General features: G+C 33.3%; 2 protein-coding genes across 5 annotated transcripts; both read left to right on the forward strand.

Moving 5' to 3' along the window:
- The first annotated feature begins 1,751 nt into the window (after nucleotides 1-1,751).
- On the forward strand, nucleotides 1,752-6,743 carry LOC109805520 (uncharacterized). 4 transcript variants are annotated; one of them, XM_020367609.3, is made up of 3 exons: nucleotides 1,752-1,909; nucleotides 3,008-3,095; nucleotides 4,055-6,743. In XM_020367609.3, the coding sequence occupies exon 3, from the start codon at nucleotides 4,312-4,314 to the stop codon at nucleotides 6,358-6,360; it is 2,049 nt and encodes a 682-aa protein (XP_020223198.1). In that variant the 5' UTR covers nucleotides 1,752-1,909; nucleotides 3,008-3,095; nucleotides 4,055-4,311; the 3' UTR covers nucleotides 6,361-6,743. The 4 variants fall into 4 exon arrangements, with proteins under 4 accessions (XP_020223198.1, XP_020223202.1, XP_020223199.1 ...); XM_020367613.3 differs by having other exon boundaries at nucleotides 1,757-1,909; nucleotides 3,040-3,095; XM_020367610.3 differs by having other exon boundaries at nucleotides 1,770-2,176.
- Nucleotides 6,744-7,652: 909 nt separating this feature from the next.
- Nucleotides 7,653-12,818, forward strand: LOC109805797 (calcium-dependent protein kinase 1). The gene is made up of 8 exons (XM_020368002.3): nucleotides 7,653-8,347; nucleotides 8,831-8,974; nucleotides 10,019-10,171; nucleotides 10,769-10,884; nucleotides 11,299-11,466; nucleotides 11,953-12,080; nucleotides 12,180-12,279; nucleotides 12,498-12,818. The coding sequence occupies exons 1-8, from the start codon at nucleotides 7,717-7,719 to the stop codon at nucleotides 12,585-12,587; spliced, it is 1,530 nt and encodes a 509-aa protein (XP_020223591.1). The 5' UTR covers nucleotides 7,653-7,716; the 3' UTR covers nucleotides 12,588-12,818.
- Nucleotides 12,819-17,316: the final 4,498 nt, after the last annotated feature.

Below are 17,316 nucleotides of genomic sequence, written 5' to 3' on the forward strand. Positions count from 1 at the left end.
CCTCATAATGAAATATGCAACTTTTAAAACAACTTTTCCTCTATTTCTAGGTCAATCAAAATAGTACAACTTTAATGCCAAAACATTCTCAAAATAACTATTCAACAATATCATATAACCCAGCTCAAATTTCAACGATTCAATTAAACAACATGCAACTCAACTCAACAAAATCAATTATATGCTATCTTAGATCCATGTATATAGATTCAACATCATACAACAATATACAACATACAACACAACTCAATCATCATGTATCATGTAATAGGTCCAACTATCCTATACATGTTCACCAATTTTATCATAAAACAAGTTAAAATAAGGCAACTCATGCCTAACATTATCCAACTTGCGACCAAGGCCATTGAGGCAAGGGTCTTTTTATTTTGCCCACGCCTAACATCATTTGATCCGCACCCAATGTGGATTAGGTAGTGATCCTTAGGACCTCTTGTTTGGCATGACAAAATCCCACAACAAACTTCACGCTATCCTGAGATGATTTTCTATCCCTGTAGTGCTTGATGTCGATCCAAACAAGGTCAATTATCTCATCTCATGTTCAATGTCATTCAACTTAAGCTCAACATGAGACAATTCTCTCTTCTCACATCCGGTGTCACCAATCTTGCGCTTGACATAAGTAAGAAAGAGTGCCCTTGATTGAACTATGCTTAGTGCCACGAAAGGACACCAAGTGCGACTATGAGTTTAGCACATAATAAATCACAAATTTGGCCCTCCCATCACATAAAAACCAGGAAATCCAACATACAATACAAGAAAATAACTCTACACAACAATAATTACCACCAAGAACTTAGACGAACTCTTTATGTTTGGCAAGGAAGGCTTTAACAACATGTACAAAGGCCACATCGTATCGATGACTGCTTAACATGCACCAAAATCCAACGGTAGAAATTGCATTCTTGATAAGGCGTGAATCATAACATATCAATTGTATGAATAATGAAATAATTGTTTATTTTGGAACAAAATTAACTAACATTGTTAGTGCTAATAATTTTTATAAGACTTTTAAAATTAATTATTATTTTAATCGATATAGAAAGTACTTTCCATATTTCTTACTTGCCTAATGAGTATAAAAAAATACTTACTATTGAGTAAAGCATAATCGACATAGAAAGTTTATATTATTTACCAAATTATTGCTACTTTTTTATTTAAATTTTATTTCATATGTTATTTCCTTCATTTTTTGTTTTACATTTGTTTTACTTATTATTTATTTGAAACATACTAATTATATTTTTTTAATTCAAACAATAATAATATTAATAAAATAAATTACCCAATCTAATGCAGGTTACAAATTATAGTAGGTTAGGCGAAATAAAGCTTAAATTCAAATTCAGATATCTAAAATGAACTCAAAATTAATAGAATCCGATTTTTGTAGAGTTTTGACAATGTTTAAATTAAACTACTATTAAATTAGAATAAAAAGACATGTGTAATTGAATTTCAAAATTTAAAACCCAAAAAATGTTATACGGTGATAAGTTTGAGTCCAACTTTAAGATGCCGCAATCCTTTATGTCCTTTGAATTAAAGAAGCTGCGTAAGTGATGCTAGAATTTCACATGTGGTGTGAGTCATAAAACTGTTAAGAAATTCTGAAAGAAACAAAATAATTGCGGTAGAACGTAGAAGGCAGATAAAAAATAATTAAAAAAGAAAAACAAAGAAAGAAGAGAAACGTAACCCTAGAATCCGTGGACTATTAAAATTGGTTATAGCGTACGCTCACTACGAACACGCGCCTCTTCATCACTCTCTCTTCATTGTCTCCTGTCGGCCTCCTCCGTTCACTCTCTCTCTCACCGGATTTCAAAACCCTACAACCGCTTCTTTAACCCCAAATCAAATCCAGCGCTCGGTAACTACCTCTTCCTTAGATCTCCGATCATCAATTCCTCTTCTACTTTTCGCTCCAATCTATTTTTCATCTGCAAGCTGGGGAATCATCATTTGCGTGCCCTTTCATTTTCCATTTCAACTTTTTTTTTCTCCTTTGGTACGTGGAATTGTATTCAACTATTCGTAGAACGTGCACGCCAATGAATTGATGTTTTTATTCTTGTTCTCGACTCCGTGGAAAGAGAATTTTGAGTTTGATTGAAGATTCCGAGTTTAGCATAGTTCAGTAAGTTTTAAAGGGTGGAAATTGAATTAGAATATTTGTTTTTTTCTTCTTCTCCTTTCCCCTGCAATTCGCAGAATGATAAACAGTTATAACTTGAGGACCATCTCAGATAGAACAACTTCTACTTCAATGTTTCTTTCTCAATTAGCTTCGATTTACTGATATGTAATCGAATTCAGCATATTTGGGTATATAGTATTAGTCTTTGCTTATTCAACTTGTGTGCTTCTATCCCTCTTTCTGTTTATTTATTTATTTTTTATTGGAGTTTGTGACTCTAGCTACCTTGAACAAAGTCTCGGAATTCCCCTCTTGTTTCGGATTTACCACTTGTTTTGCACGATTCTTTCTATGATTTGTTTGAAATGATTTTTAATTTTTTTTATGGGGTCTATGGTCTATCCTATATGTAAAAGGGGTTTATAGTTATCCAATCTTCACCTTTTGGTTGATTTTAGTTCTTGAGTGTTCAATCAATTTGGTGGATTATTACTGAAGTAGAAGAAGAAAGAAGAAACAATTTTGCTCCAATGATCGTAATTATGTGTTTCAGTGTGCAACTGAGTATTAGTCTTGTTCATTGTTCAAGCTCTGTCGCCTGGTTTTTATCTTCATTTTTTAGTTAATGACGTGTTGTCTTGTTGATAAAATATCTCATTTAAAGTATTGTAGTTATCCCGTGTGCTCTATTTAAGAATCCGATGTTTTGTTGTTTTCATCTATGCATTTGCTTGCTTTTAGTCATAGCTTTTGCTTGTTACGTGCTATTGCATCCTAGCTGTTCTTCTGTGTTATAATATTATCAGAACTGTTTCAACTGATACTCTTCAGGTGTTTGGTATTCGGCTGCTGTCTTCTCCTAGCCGGTTCTGCTAGTTTTATGGAAACTGTCTATCCGTAACTGACGAGGTTCACTCAGGTGCTCTCTCTCTCTCTCTCATTTTGTTATACTCTTAATTTTGATGCATTTAAATCTAGGCAGACATCAAGTCATCTATTTTTTTAAAATTTTATTTGGCAATGTAAAAGTCTCACTGTGTTTGAGAACCAGCGGGTTACAAGACTGGATTAGCCAGTTGGTTCAAAACACAGTATGATGTGGGATACGGGTTATCCCTTCTATCCAGAATTGGCCATATCGTAGTATAAAGTGGTGGTCAGCAGGGTCTGACCCGCATTTATTTTGATCTTGTGACAAACAAACTAACAGAGAAAACAATGTTCTTGTTTTATGAAATGCTGCATTATGCACACTATTTTATACAATAACTATCGACTACATCAACTAAGCGTTCACTTGGAGTTGGCTGAACAGTGACTCAGGCACACAGCTATCTCTACCGTTTTCTATTCAGTCCAATTTCTTAAATTAAAATTTCATCCTTTGATATTTGGGTTGGTTTGTAACATTTTTGGAAGGGCCGCTATGAAATTCTATACCTTTTTCTTTGTATATAACTATAAACTACAGGGTTTTTTTTTTGCTAGCTTATGACGCCCTTACACAATGAAGATCTGTGTACCCTGTTCATTTATTTAAACGCTATTCTTTTATGAGTAGATTTATCCGTGTTCTCTATGTTGTATCCAAGTTTTCGTTTTGTGTGGTGATTGGTGAACAATTGTTAGAAAGATTTTGGACAAAAGTTATTTTTTTTTCCCTTTTTAATTATAATTTTTTAGCCTTTTGCTTATTTTGGACCATTGAATATCTGTTGTTTGACAATCCAAAGTTTTTATTTTTTGTGTATGTGTGCTTTTCGCTTTCTGATGCCATCTATTACCCACTTTTATTTATATAGGCATGCCAAATTTGGTCGCAACCATGTTTATTCTGGCAGATGTTCCAGTTCTAACCATGTGGTTCGTTGTGAACAGGATGATTGCTTGCATGGTGGGTTTTGGAGGGAGTCAGATCTCGTAAGGTTAATTTGTACTTGTAACTGACAAACACAATCTCAGCTTAGATGGATCGACGTGATACTTCAGGATTTGTCAGCGGAGGTGCATTACACACCTGTTGACACATCTAACCCCAACTTTGTAGATATACATCTCTTTTTTTACCCGGAAGACAGGAACACTGTACTGTTAAATTCATAAATAGGATTAGATAGTGTTTCTGCAGTGGTTTCATGGACTTGAGGTTCAAGCACTTGTTGGGTTTTGCTGCTAATCATTCTGCAAATGCATTCAAGATTTTGGGCAATTCTATGCAAGCTGAAGGAAGGGGAGGTGATCATCACGGTACAGATACCATCTTACGGCTTGATTCCCCTGGACCTGGTTCTTCAATTCCCTCCTATGTGTCCTCTTCCAAGGGAACAAAAAGGAAGTGGGATTTAATTGATGGATGCAAGGGTCAGAGAGTTGACTCTTCTTTGTCCCTTGGGCTTGGGCGTTCAACCAGTTCCTCAGACAGCAAGGGGAGTTCAGCTGCTGCGTGCACTGCTATGTCTTCAGCCAAAGATACTGATGAGGAATCATCTATGGATATTGAACTGAACTTTTCTCTTCATCTTGGCAGTGATAAGGTACAGAGCATGAAGAAGCCTGTTAATTCAAATTTGAAGACATTGGAGCTGCAGCCGAAATTTGATTTGGAGCTGAGCCTTTCCACCGGGCCATGTGAGTCAGATATTACAAGCGTTAATCTAAATCCATCACCTCTTCAATTGAATATGGAGATGCCATTTGCATTCAATGGGACACAAAATACAGATGAGGGATCAACTTCATGTAGTTGGAAGTCAGGGATTGTTCTGCCATCATCAAATACTGGTACTAGTTTTCTTTTAAATCAGGCTTCGGAGCAGTTTGATCACAGTCCCATTGTTGTGGACCTCTCGTCAAGCAGACCAAAAAGTTCAGGCACCTGTACTTCCGGGCTTACACAGCAGCAACAGCCACTACCTCGCCATAGTAATTCTAAAACGTGTCAAGTGGAGGGATGTGGAAAGGGTGCCAGAGGTGCTTCTGGACGATGTATATCTCATGGTGGGGGTAGGAGGTGTCAGAAACCTGGCTGTCACAAGGGAGCAGAGGGTCGTACAGTGTACTGCAAGGCACATGGAGGTGGCAGGCGATGTGAATTCCTTGGTTGCACAAAGAGTGCAGAAGGACGGACAGATTTCTGCATTGCCCATGGTGGTGGCCGGAGATGCAGTCATGAAAGTTGTACCCGGGCTGCCAGAGGGAAATCTGGATTGTGCATCCGGCATGGTGGTGGCAAGAGGTGCCAGAGAGAAAATTGCACCAAGAGTGCAGAAGGCCTATCAGGTCTTTGCATCTCACATGGTGGAGGGCGTAGATGCCAAGCTCCTGGTTGTACAAAAGGGGCACAGGGAAGCACAATGTTTTGCAAAGCACACGGTGGGGGGAAACGGTGTACAGCACCAGGGTGCACCAAAGGTGCTGAGGGGAGCACCCCCTTTTGCAAGGGCCATGGAGGAGGAAAACGCTGTACATACCAGGGTGGTGGAGTTTGCACTAAAAGTGTACACGGAGGCACCAACTTCTGTGTGGCACATGGGGGTGGAAAGAGGTGTGCTGTACCAGGCTGCACAAAGAGTGCTAGAGGAAGGACTGATCATTGTGTCCGCCATGGGGGAGGCAAGAGATGCAAGTTTGAAGGCTGTGGAAAGAGTGCACAAGGAAGCACTGACTTTTGCAAAGCACATGGGGGAGGTAAAAGATGCTCTTGGGGCCATCCTGGTTCAGAATATGGCATCGAACAGGATGGTCCTTGCAATTCTTTTGCAAGGGGGAAAACAGGTCTGTGTGCTCTCCATAGCGGGCTAGTGCATGATAAGAGGGTTCATGGAGGTTTCTCATTGGGATCTGTTGTTCAGGATCCTCATTCGAGTAAACCAGATGAACTTAAGCAGGTACTCGTTGACAAAAACATGGATATAGACATGATGAAAATGGGGAGTAGTCTAGGCAATGCTGCAACCTGCTCCGACTTCAAACAGTATGAAGCTGCTGCAACTGGTCATGTCTCATCTAGGGAGGGTGGTCACTTGCCAATGTCGGTTGCTGTTCCTGAAGGCAGGGTTCATGGTGGAAGTCTGATGGCAATGCTGACGGGGGGTTCTAGCCGTGGATCATGCAGCGGGAGAGATCTAGTTAGTGAACCATGTGAATCAATCAAAGGTTACCCCGTGCCCCAGAGTTGGATTTAAAGCTAGTTATCGTTTTCCGTTGTCGTTGTCTCCGTAATTAACAAATTTGATCAGCATGTTACATTGTTACTCCCTTTTATGTTAGATTATTGACGAATGGTTGTTCTGAAATCCTTTGAAATTGCGAGAATAACCAAGTCGTTTGACAATCTCGTGGAGGGGATAACAAGGTAGGAAATTGTACTTTGATTAGGTAGTTGGTCATGTTCTTTCTTATTCATCCCCCCTCTGTAAATATTATTACATCTGATGAAACATTTAGCAGGTTGTGAATACAGGTTTGCTACCTGTAATGTAAGGTCTGTCAGTGTGCCATGTATTCTATTTAATAATAAAACTTCACTGAGATTGTATTTGTTATAATAATGGTTATATTTTTAATACATGGTGATGGTCACCCTCGAGTTTGACAACCATTTGACAGGCTACCGGGCTTAGGTTCCTCCCATTTGGCAATTTGTACTGTTATTATATACCTTCAGAAGACTGTTGATAACAGTGTATTTTCCTCTTTTAATTCCCCCAAAGTTGATAAATGGTTTGTAAGTTTTATTATTAACAGAAACTTTTTTGTGTATTGTTGAGTTATTTTGAAACTTAAATAAAATTTAAGAAAAGCGGTAGATGTTTAAGTACTAATAATGAATGTTTCATTATATTAAATGTGTAAGAGTTATAATTTTTTTAAGTTGATGAGAAAATTATAAAAATAAATTATTGAAATTTTTATGAAAAGTTTTATCTATAAAGCTTGAATTCGAGTGTAGTACTAATACTAATTCAACCAGTGTAATATTGGCAAGGTATTCTTTAATTCAATGTAATGTATCAAGATTTAAAGTTTGAATTAAATAAATTTGAATTTGAAGAAATGATATTGCAAAAGGATGAAAATTACATTCTAAATTCAAAAGAAGGTACATAATTTACTGAGGGTGAAAATAGTTCTTAAATATATTGTGTTGTATACTGTTTAGCAAAAGAAATTAATTAAGATTAATTTTATAATTTTTTTAATCTATTTATTAGTTTTTTTTAATAACAATTTAAGTTTATACTTAATATAGAACTGAGGAGTATATTTTTTCCCATCCATTTTAGAGTTAAACCGAATAAATTAGAATTGTTAATATAGTTATACTTATTGATTACATTTGAATTATGAGACAAAAATGTGATTATCTTGGAGGAGTAGTTTTTTTACCAAAGCATAATTAAGACAAGACGTCCATTAATTAAATATTAACGATTAACGATTAAACAGGAAAGTCCATTTTAGTCCTTGAGCCGGCCACCTTGATTTAAGTACCGTACAACCACCCTTCTCCGCATTGACCTTAGTCTGAGTCTTAGTCGATGGGCAACAACTGCAGCAGCAACAGCACTTACTCGCACGACCCTCCCCACCGCCACAACGGCATAGCCGTCCTCCCTCCGAACTCCACCCCCTCCCCCCCTCCTCCAGCGCCCTCTTCCCTGGGCCGCGTGCTGGGCCGCCCCATGGAGGACGTCCGCTCCATGTACGTCTTCGGGCCCGAGCTGGGCCGCGGACAGTTCGGCGTGACGTATCTGGTGACGCACAAGGCGACGAAGGAGCAATTCGCGTGCAAGTCAATCGCCACGCGGAAGCTGCTGAACCGCGACGACATCGAGGACATCCGGCGCGAGGTCCAAATCATGCACCACCTCACCGGCCACCGCAACATCGTCGAGCTCAAGGGCGCCTACGAGGACCGCCACTCCGTCAACCTCGTCATGGAGCTCTGCGCCGGCGGCGAGCTCTTCGACCGCATCATCGCCAAGGGTCACTACTCCGAACGCGCCGCCGCCAACTCCTGCCGTCAGATCGTCACCGTCGTCCACAATTGCCACTCCATGGGCGTCATGCACAGAGACTTGAAACCTGAAAACTTCCTGTTGCTCAGTAACAAGGACGATTCTCCTCTCAAGGCCACGGATTTTGGCCTCTCTGTCTTCTTCAAACCAGGTTAGTTAGTTAGTTAGTTAGTTACTCGCTGTGCATTGATTCTATTTGTGTTAGGTCGTGTTTGGACAATGGACATACAAAAACAAGAAGATAAAAAGAATTATGCTTTATTTTTTTCCTTTTCCAAATAATTAAAATTAGGGGAGAAACTAAAATCAGCATTCAGAGAATCTAAACGAAAGAACTTCGATAAAAGAAAATAGATGATCTACTGAGCCACTATACTATCACAAATTACCATATGTTGTTGAATTCTGTAGTAAATAAGTAAAAAGTCATAGATTGGTTGATACTCAATGCACGACCATTAAACTCTTTCTACAGTAAGTTAATTTAACTTGTTGGGAGAAACTTAATCCATTTTTACCTCGTTATTTTCTTCTTCTACTCTTAGTGCTTATTAGCAAGTTTATGGAAACAAGTGTTGGTGGTTGGTTGTTGCATTCGTTGACTTGGGGAGTGCTTATTGGGTTTTGAGAACAGGAGATGTGTTTAGAGATCTTGTTGGGAGTGCTTACTATGTTGCTCCGGAGGTGCTGAGAAGAAGTTATGGGCCTGAAGCTGATATTTGGAGCGCTGGGGTGATATTGTACATTCTGCTTTCTGGTGTTCCACCTTTCTGGGCAGGTAGAATTCCTTCCTTTTAACCAATGTTTAGAGCCTCAATTTTATTTTTAAATGTTGATAAGCTGGGAACCTCATTTCATGAGTCAAAACTATGCCGAATAGACATTATTGCATGATCGGGGACTACAGCTTGTTTATGCTGCAGCCAATTTTTCATGTGACATGTAGTTGAGTTTTATTAACTATATTTTATAAATTAAAAAACTCGGCTATGCTTCATGTGGAGATTGACTAAGAGTCTGTTTGGATATAAGCTTTAAATTTTCTTTTAAGAGTTTTTCTATTGGAAAATACTCTTTATTTTTAGTTGAGAAGCTCTCAAATGCGTTTCTAACTTGTATCTAAACAAATTCTAAGACTATTATACATTGTTGGGTATGCCTAAGCACTTAACAAAATTATTATTATTATTATTATTATTATTATTTAACATAGGCAGGATAGGTATGGCAAGGTTTACCTTATCTACCATCCAGATAATTTTTATTTTTGGAAAAAGAATGATAGGTTTTAGTTAAATTTAGGGATTCCCTCCCATGAGATATGGGTTTATTAATTTCTTTTTTGTTATAAATGTTTTCTTAACAATCTACAGTATTTTATTCTATTTATGTTGTTATGTTTTGAAACTTATGTGTTTAAAAAATTATGTTAACGTACCTGTACTTCCTAATTTTAAAGATTGTCATATCACTGTCATATGCATATTTACCTTACTCATCAGTGCAACCTAGTTGATGAGATATATGATGTACTTGCATGGAATTTATTATGTTAATAGTTGTAACTTGTGAACTTGTTTATTGGTGTTATGAATTAACTATCCATATTACAGAAAGCTTAGGTTATTGGGCGAGAATATGCAAATGACTTTACCCTTTTATAACATCTATAACAACTGATTAAACCTTCTGCTTTATTCTGAGCTTCAATGGGATTATGTTGGTCCTTTATTTTGGAAGTTTGCTTTTCTTTTACCATGATATACACAGTTTTGAACCTTTCCAATGTTTTTCACTTGGTTTTTTAATCTTTTATGTGAAGAAAATGAACAGGGTATCTTTGATGCCATTCTTCGTGGGCATATTGATTTTGCATCGGATCCTTGGCCTTCCATATCAAGTAGTGCCAAAGATCTGGTCAAGAAGATGCTGCGAGCTGATCCTAAAGAACGGCTTTCAGCAGTTGAAGTACTTAGTAAGTTAAATTCTACTCATGAACATAAATTGTTTTAGTTTTATACTGAATGTGGTTTATATTTTATTTTATTCATGCTGATGCTGAGGAAAAAAGTCTGGCATTGTTTACCCTCCTAGAGAGGTTCTGAACCTGTAGGATGGATAACGCTAAGATTCAGCGAGGCTGAGTTGTCATTTGATTGATCCATGATATTGTCAAACACATGGGGCTATTGCAATAGTATGATTCATTCAGTATAAGAAAAAGAATGAAAAATAATTGTAACAAATAAAACAATTCAACCCCCTCCCAAGAAAACGAAAAAATGGAAAACAAATGTAGGTTAGGACCCAACTATTCTTTCTACTAATTCCTGAACTTTAGATTTTCTTCTTGTCTCTTGTTACACCCCTTTGATATTATGATAACTTCGCACTTAAAAGAGTAGCATACAGGAGATTAATGTGTTTTTAATATTTTGCTTTCCAACTGATTGTAGGTTTTTCTCTAACACTAGCACATCATAAGAGCACTGAAACTATAATTCTTTTGGAAATTTACTTATTTGAAATAACCAGTCATAACTCATAACAATATTTTTTATATATGATGCAGATCATCCTTGGATGAGAGTAGATGGAGATGCATCTGATAAGCCTCTTGATATTGCTGTTTTATCCAGAATGAAACAATTCCGGGCAATGAACAAGCTAAAAAAAGTAGCCCTGAAGGTGAATTATCATTTATAAATTATAATTATTTATTTTGTTCTCATCATGAACATCACAATCAAACTTTGGGTAAAATATCTTTAAACTTCACTATATTGGAATCCTTCAAGATTCCAATAGGATATGTTAATTGAAAATCCATAATGTAAATGAATAAATATGGAGAAGGCAATCATAGCTGACTGGATCAAAGAATAGATGCTTTTGTTTCTGTTAAACTAATACTTTGGCTGCTTTTGAATCTGTTTCTCACTTGCCAATCTAACCATTCAAGTGCAATGGAAGCAGCAGATTATTTAATTTTGCAATAAAATAAATCTGTATTGAAGGATTTGGCTTCATACACAGCCTTTGTACCCACTTTCCAGAGCAAGTGACCAATGAAAAGTATTTTATTAATTTATTTTATTACAGGTTATTGCTGAAAACCTTTCTGAAGAAGAAATTATTGGCTTGAAGGAAATGTTCAAATCCATGGATACAGATAACAGTGGAACAATCACATTTGAAGAGTTGAAAGCTGGTCTCCCAAAATTGGGTAGTAAACTTTCTGAGTCTGAAGTAAGGCAGTTAATGGAAGCGGTATGGTTATTGTTCTCTTTGATTTGCCTTTGCGAAATGATTCTTCCAAAAGATTTGCACTCCATTTTATTTTTATAACTATTGAGAATGTTTAGAGTTTACATAATATTCATCCTGTCTCTCTAACTTTTGACCTGAAACACTGAGGTTTTAGACCCTACACAGAATCTGGTCACACACCATATTCTTCCTATAGCTAAGTATCTTTCGGAGCCCTTGTATACGCCATATATACAATTTAGCTCTCTGCAATCTTATCTCCTATCTTGTTGATAATCATAGCTAAATGCTAAACCAAGCCTTGTTATGCACTTATAAAGAATTTGATGCTTTATGCATCAATGAGCTGTGTGTAACAATTACTGAGAAAGTAGATGCCTAGATGGATAGTATCTTACATGATCTTGTGATTACTAGTCTGCTACTTCTCTTGATTTTGATAATGATTTTTGATAAACTATATGATCGTAATTATTTGGGTTTCAGGCTGATGTGGATGGAAATGGAACCATTGATTACATTGAATTTATAACTGCTACCATGCACATGAATAGAATGGAAAGAGAGGATCACCTATATAAAGCTTTTGAATATTTTGACAACGATAAGAGCGGGTAATTTCATTTAATTTATATTCATAATTTATAGTTTAGCAACATTACACTTTAAATGTTAATTTTATTGTTGGTTTTCTTCTTGCTGCTTCCGTATAGGTACATCACAGTGGAGGAGTTGGAATCTGCCCTTAAGAAGTATAATATGGGTGATGAGAAAACAATAAGGGAGATCATTGCCGAAGTTGATACAGACAATGTAGTTACTCTCTTTTTACCCTTTTTTTGGTTCCTTTATAATTATATCTGTCTATAGTTTTTTAACATAAACACATGTAACATAATCACACGCTGCTTTCTTCTTTCATAAAATTAAGTAGAGCATGTCTAGAATTTCACATGTCTATTTTTAACTAGTTAAGCTGTATTATCTAACAGGGCCACATCCTTGTTCTGATTGTTGGTATTAACTTGCAGGATGGAAGAATTAACTATGATGAGTTTGTAGCCATGATGAGGAAAGGCAACCCAGACGTAACTCACAAAACCCACCGACGTCTCAAATAGGCTCTGCAGGAATTGCCTGCTTTGTTGGCTTGAGTCTCTACACGTTTTAGTATTACGGCCTTCTATTTGATTGGGCACTTACATCATATTTGAAGGTCTAGTTAGACGAGTTTTTCTCTATTGCTTGAGCAGACATGAATGTGTATTGTGTACAAATCAAAGAAAAACAGATCAACCTTTTTTTCTCTCGTGAAGCAAAAAAATAAAAGGAAAAAGAAAAGATTTTATTCAGTTTCTGTACTTTGAAACACGTGATATGCTTTTTTTTTTTTTTTTGATGATACTCGTGATATGCTTTGTGTTCTCCAATTGCGGCTGGCCTTTCTGTGCTAGCCGTCTGGTGAAGTGTTCCAGCATCATCAGTCTTTGAGAAGTGAAATAAAGTCAATAATCATGATTTACCCATAATAACATAATAATTACTAATAAAAGTCAAGAGATTAATGAAATTTATTAATGGTATATTAATTGATGACAAATTCATAAAATACAATTTTAATGACAATTAGATTGTTTTTGGCAATTAATTTACTAATTGTCATCCAATAATTTCTTTCTAATATTTGTAATAATGAGCCAGTTTATTATTATTATTATACCTAATTACCTAATCCACGTTAAAAAAAAAGTTAATTTAAGTGATAACAATGAATTTGTCTTATTTTTTAGAATTATACTTATATTACTTTTCTTTTCTAACGAGTATTCATATTTTCTAATTAATTAGGGTGTACGTTTTATACAGTTCTTTTTTTTTTCTAATTGATATTCATTTTTTTTAAATTAATTAGAATGTACTTTTCAAAAAGTTTATAATTAATATATTTTATCGAATTAAGTCAACATAATTTAATTAGGAATATTTTAATCTAAAAGTAATATGACATAAATTGAGTCTTACACAAAAAAATAAGTAATTATTTTAAGTTGGATTTTATAAAAAAAAATATATTATTTTATTATTATTATTATTATTACTATAGAAATATAATATTGGTACGATAAGTGACTAACCTCTTCGGAGATGATAAAAATGCTTAAAATGAATTTTTTATAATATAATTTATTCTATAATTAAAGTCATGATTTAAACATTAACAACTTGTTTAAGAGGCATAAGTGGTACCATGTGTGTCATTTAAATATTGTAATGTTTATATATATATAATATATATATATATATATTCCTGAAGTAAGGTCATCGAGGTTAAAAGAGTTGTGGCATTTCCATTTTTAACTTGTCTTAAGCTTGTCTACAAACAATGATTTTTTTTCCTCCCCCTTTTGCTCCCTCAAATCTAATGGAATTGGATGGGCTTGGGAAGGCCTTACAACTCATCTTTTAGAAAGGAGAAGTATTTTGTGGAGTTCTTTATAGTTTTAAATTAAATTATTTTAAAACAAATATTTCACTGAAAGCCAAAAGATATATTTTTACATGGTGTTTATATTATATATTATATTTCATTATAAAATTATTTTTGACATCAAAATTATAAACTTAACTTAGTAAACTTAACCTTACTTTTTTAATTAAAATTAACTTTATGAAATTAACATCATCTTAAAAAAAAAAAAAAAAACTGTCGATCTTGTCCTGTCTCACTCTTGAAGAATGTACAGATTCATTTTACCTGCGACAGGGACGTGTGAGTCACAAGGCAATTGAGGGATATTTGCCTTAGGCTTCCATATTATTTAAGATCGCAAAAATTTATTTATATTTTTAATAAATTATTCATTATTAATTTAAATTATTAGGTAATTATTTTATCATGATATAATATATCATTTATTACTATTTTTATTATTAAAATTTATAATCATAAGATATGAATATAAACATTTTTGTAAATTATTTAAGTGAAATCTTATTATTTATTAAAAAATAAGAAAAATATTTTACATCTATTTTAAATTCTACCTCTTTCCACCCTAAAAAAAACTGTTGAAATTAGTAGAGTATAAATTTATTGAATAAATTTTTTATTATTATACAAAAAAGATTTTTTTGTGAAAAATTTTAATAATAAAATCATACCCATAACCAAAAAAAAAATGTATTAAATTAAAATTTGAATATAAATTTTTTCTTAGGCCTCATAATTTCTAGGCAGGCTCCTAACTTACAACACATTTGCTTTGTAATTTGAATTTAATTTTAATGTATTATTTAAATAATTATTTAATCATAAATTATTATGTAAAATAAATTTGATAATCTATAATAATATATAAAGAAACGATTTTTAAATTTTTTTAGATATTTATATCTATCTATTATATTTTAACATTTTCCACTAATGTATTTCTCAAAATAAAATACGAAAAAAATTATGTATAAAAAATTTAATTGTTCATTCTATTAACATTAATTATTTAATTATTTTTAAAGTATAAACTACATGCATCTTTTATTAAATATAATTTGATTCGAGCTAAACCATTCACTTGTTTTGTTTTTTTTTATCGAAGACAAAGTGTGTTTTCCATGCTATTTTAATAATAACAATGTCAAAAGTTATATTTAATATATGATCTTGATTAATTGACATTGTAAGAAATTAATAATGTATAAAATTTAAATTCATATATTAAAATACGTTCTAAGTATCGATTCTATTATCTTCGAATAATAGTTTAGAATAAAGTCCCAACAGGTATTAGCATTTTCAGAAGGACTATTTTATATATATATATATATATATATATATATATATATATATATATTATTCTTATATAATTTTTTTTACATATATTTTTATTCTTCTTTCTATTATTTATTATTTTCTGTGTACCAAAAACAAATTTGTTATTTTCTTTTCTATTTTTTTGCCACTTCAAATTCATTCCACATTTGCACTCTGTTTAATAAGACTATATTGCAATAAAAATGAGAAGAGAAGAAAGAGTTAAGGATGATTCTACAAATCATGCTGGTTTGATAGGAAAGATAGGGGGGGAAGAATGTAAAAAGTGATTTATTTTTTACTAGTTCTTACAAAAAAATTCAAGGAAAGTTGCATCTCATTGTATGTTGACAACAAAAAACCCTATAACTTGTACATGATAACTGGTTAAAATTATAATTTAATCAACTGAATTTTACAATTAATGGTTAAAGCTTAAGACAATCTATTCACACACAGAGACTTATTTATCATTTAAATCGATTAAAAGTTTTGAAACATATAATCATGTATTTTTTATTCATGAATTTTCATTTTAATTAGTTGAAAGTAGAAATTAATTGATTAAATTATTTTGACATATATGTTTTTCATTTTAATCAATTGAATTTATTAAGTAATCAATTGAATCGTATGTTTATATGAATTTTAATCTATTAAAACTAAAAATAATGAATTATTTCACTCCTCTTAAAACATTTTAAAATACGTCAGGCTCTATTGAATTGTTTTAAGAGCAAAAATAAAATATATTTACTCACTCTATCACTCTCTCTCTCTTTTTCATTCTCAACGTAACCAAAGGAATTTGTAACATTATTTCTCTCTCTCTTTATTATTATTATCTTTTTATAAATTTTTTTTCCCACTCTATTGTTAAATTATTCTTTCCAATAATAGAACGTAGTATCTTGTCGTTTTAGTAACGGTGGAAAGGTATGCCAGGCTGTCATCCCCTACGCAAGGCCACTATTAGATTCGCGTGTCAAAAGCATAGTTTTAAAAACCGGACTGGTCATCGAACCGGTTAAGGTATTGGGTCAGTGGGTTAAAGATTGAACCGGTGAGTCACTAGTTGAACCGCATGACTCGATTTTTATTAAAAAATATTTATATTAAATATATTTTATACTTATAAATTTTAATAAATTCATATCTTATTTTAAATTTCAATTTTTCTATCTTATTTAAAATTATTTTTATTTTTATTTTGTAAAAAAATACATAAAAAAATTACATGTTAAACAGTATATTAATACAAATTAAAAATATAAATAATATGTACATATATAATATGCTTGCTATTAATATCGCAAAATAATATATGTAATATTTACATAGATATTACATTATTAAATATATAATTTAAAATTAATAATATACTATAAAAGTTATTTAAGTTGTATATATCGCAAACAAATATATTAGAACAAGTAGTCATTGTTATATTTAATAAGACTCCTTGATTTTTCATTAAGAGATTCAATTTTCATTATTATTTTCGTGATTTATGGTCCCTTAAAAAAATTTTAAAAAAAATAAGAAAAAAAAGTGGTTGAACCGGTTTGACCCACTGATTCACCGGTTGAACCGGAAAATTGACCGGTTCAATCCGATTTGAAACGGGTCGACTGCATAACCGATCCAACTTCAGATTCGAACCGGCTGGATCACCAATTCCCGGTCCAACCGGTCCGACTGGCTGGGTCGGTCCGGGTTTTAAAACACTGGTGAAAAGTAAACGAATATAAATTATAAAATGAGAAAGCACCATCTATCCAATGTCATAATGCATCATCTTACACCAAAAACCATCCAATTCCAAATAACATAAAATCTCTACAAAATAACAAATACCCACAATATTTGGATAAGATCAACCCATTAATAATAATAATATTATTATAATAATGATATTCTTTTAGTATTAAGATAACTAACCCAATCTTTCATGTGACAGTGACAAACTCTTTAGACATTAAAACGCAATTACGAAATGTTGCTCAGATTCATTTGTTAAAATTTGTGATACTAGTAGC

The sequence above is a fragment of the Cajanus cajan genome, chromosome 2 (genome assembly GCF_000230855.2).
Source record: "Cajanus cajan strain Asha chromosome 2, NIPB_CcT2T_4, whole genome shotgun sequence".
In the NCBI taxonomy this organism is placed as follows: domain Eukaryota; kingdom Viridiplantae; phylum Streptophyta; class Magnoliopsida; order Fabales; family Fabaceae; genus Cajanus; species Cajanus cajan.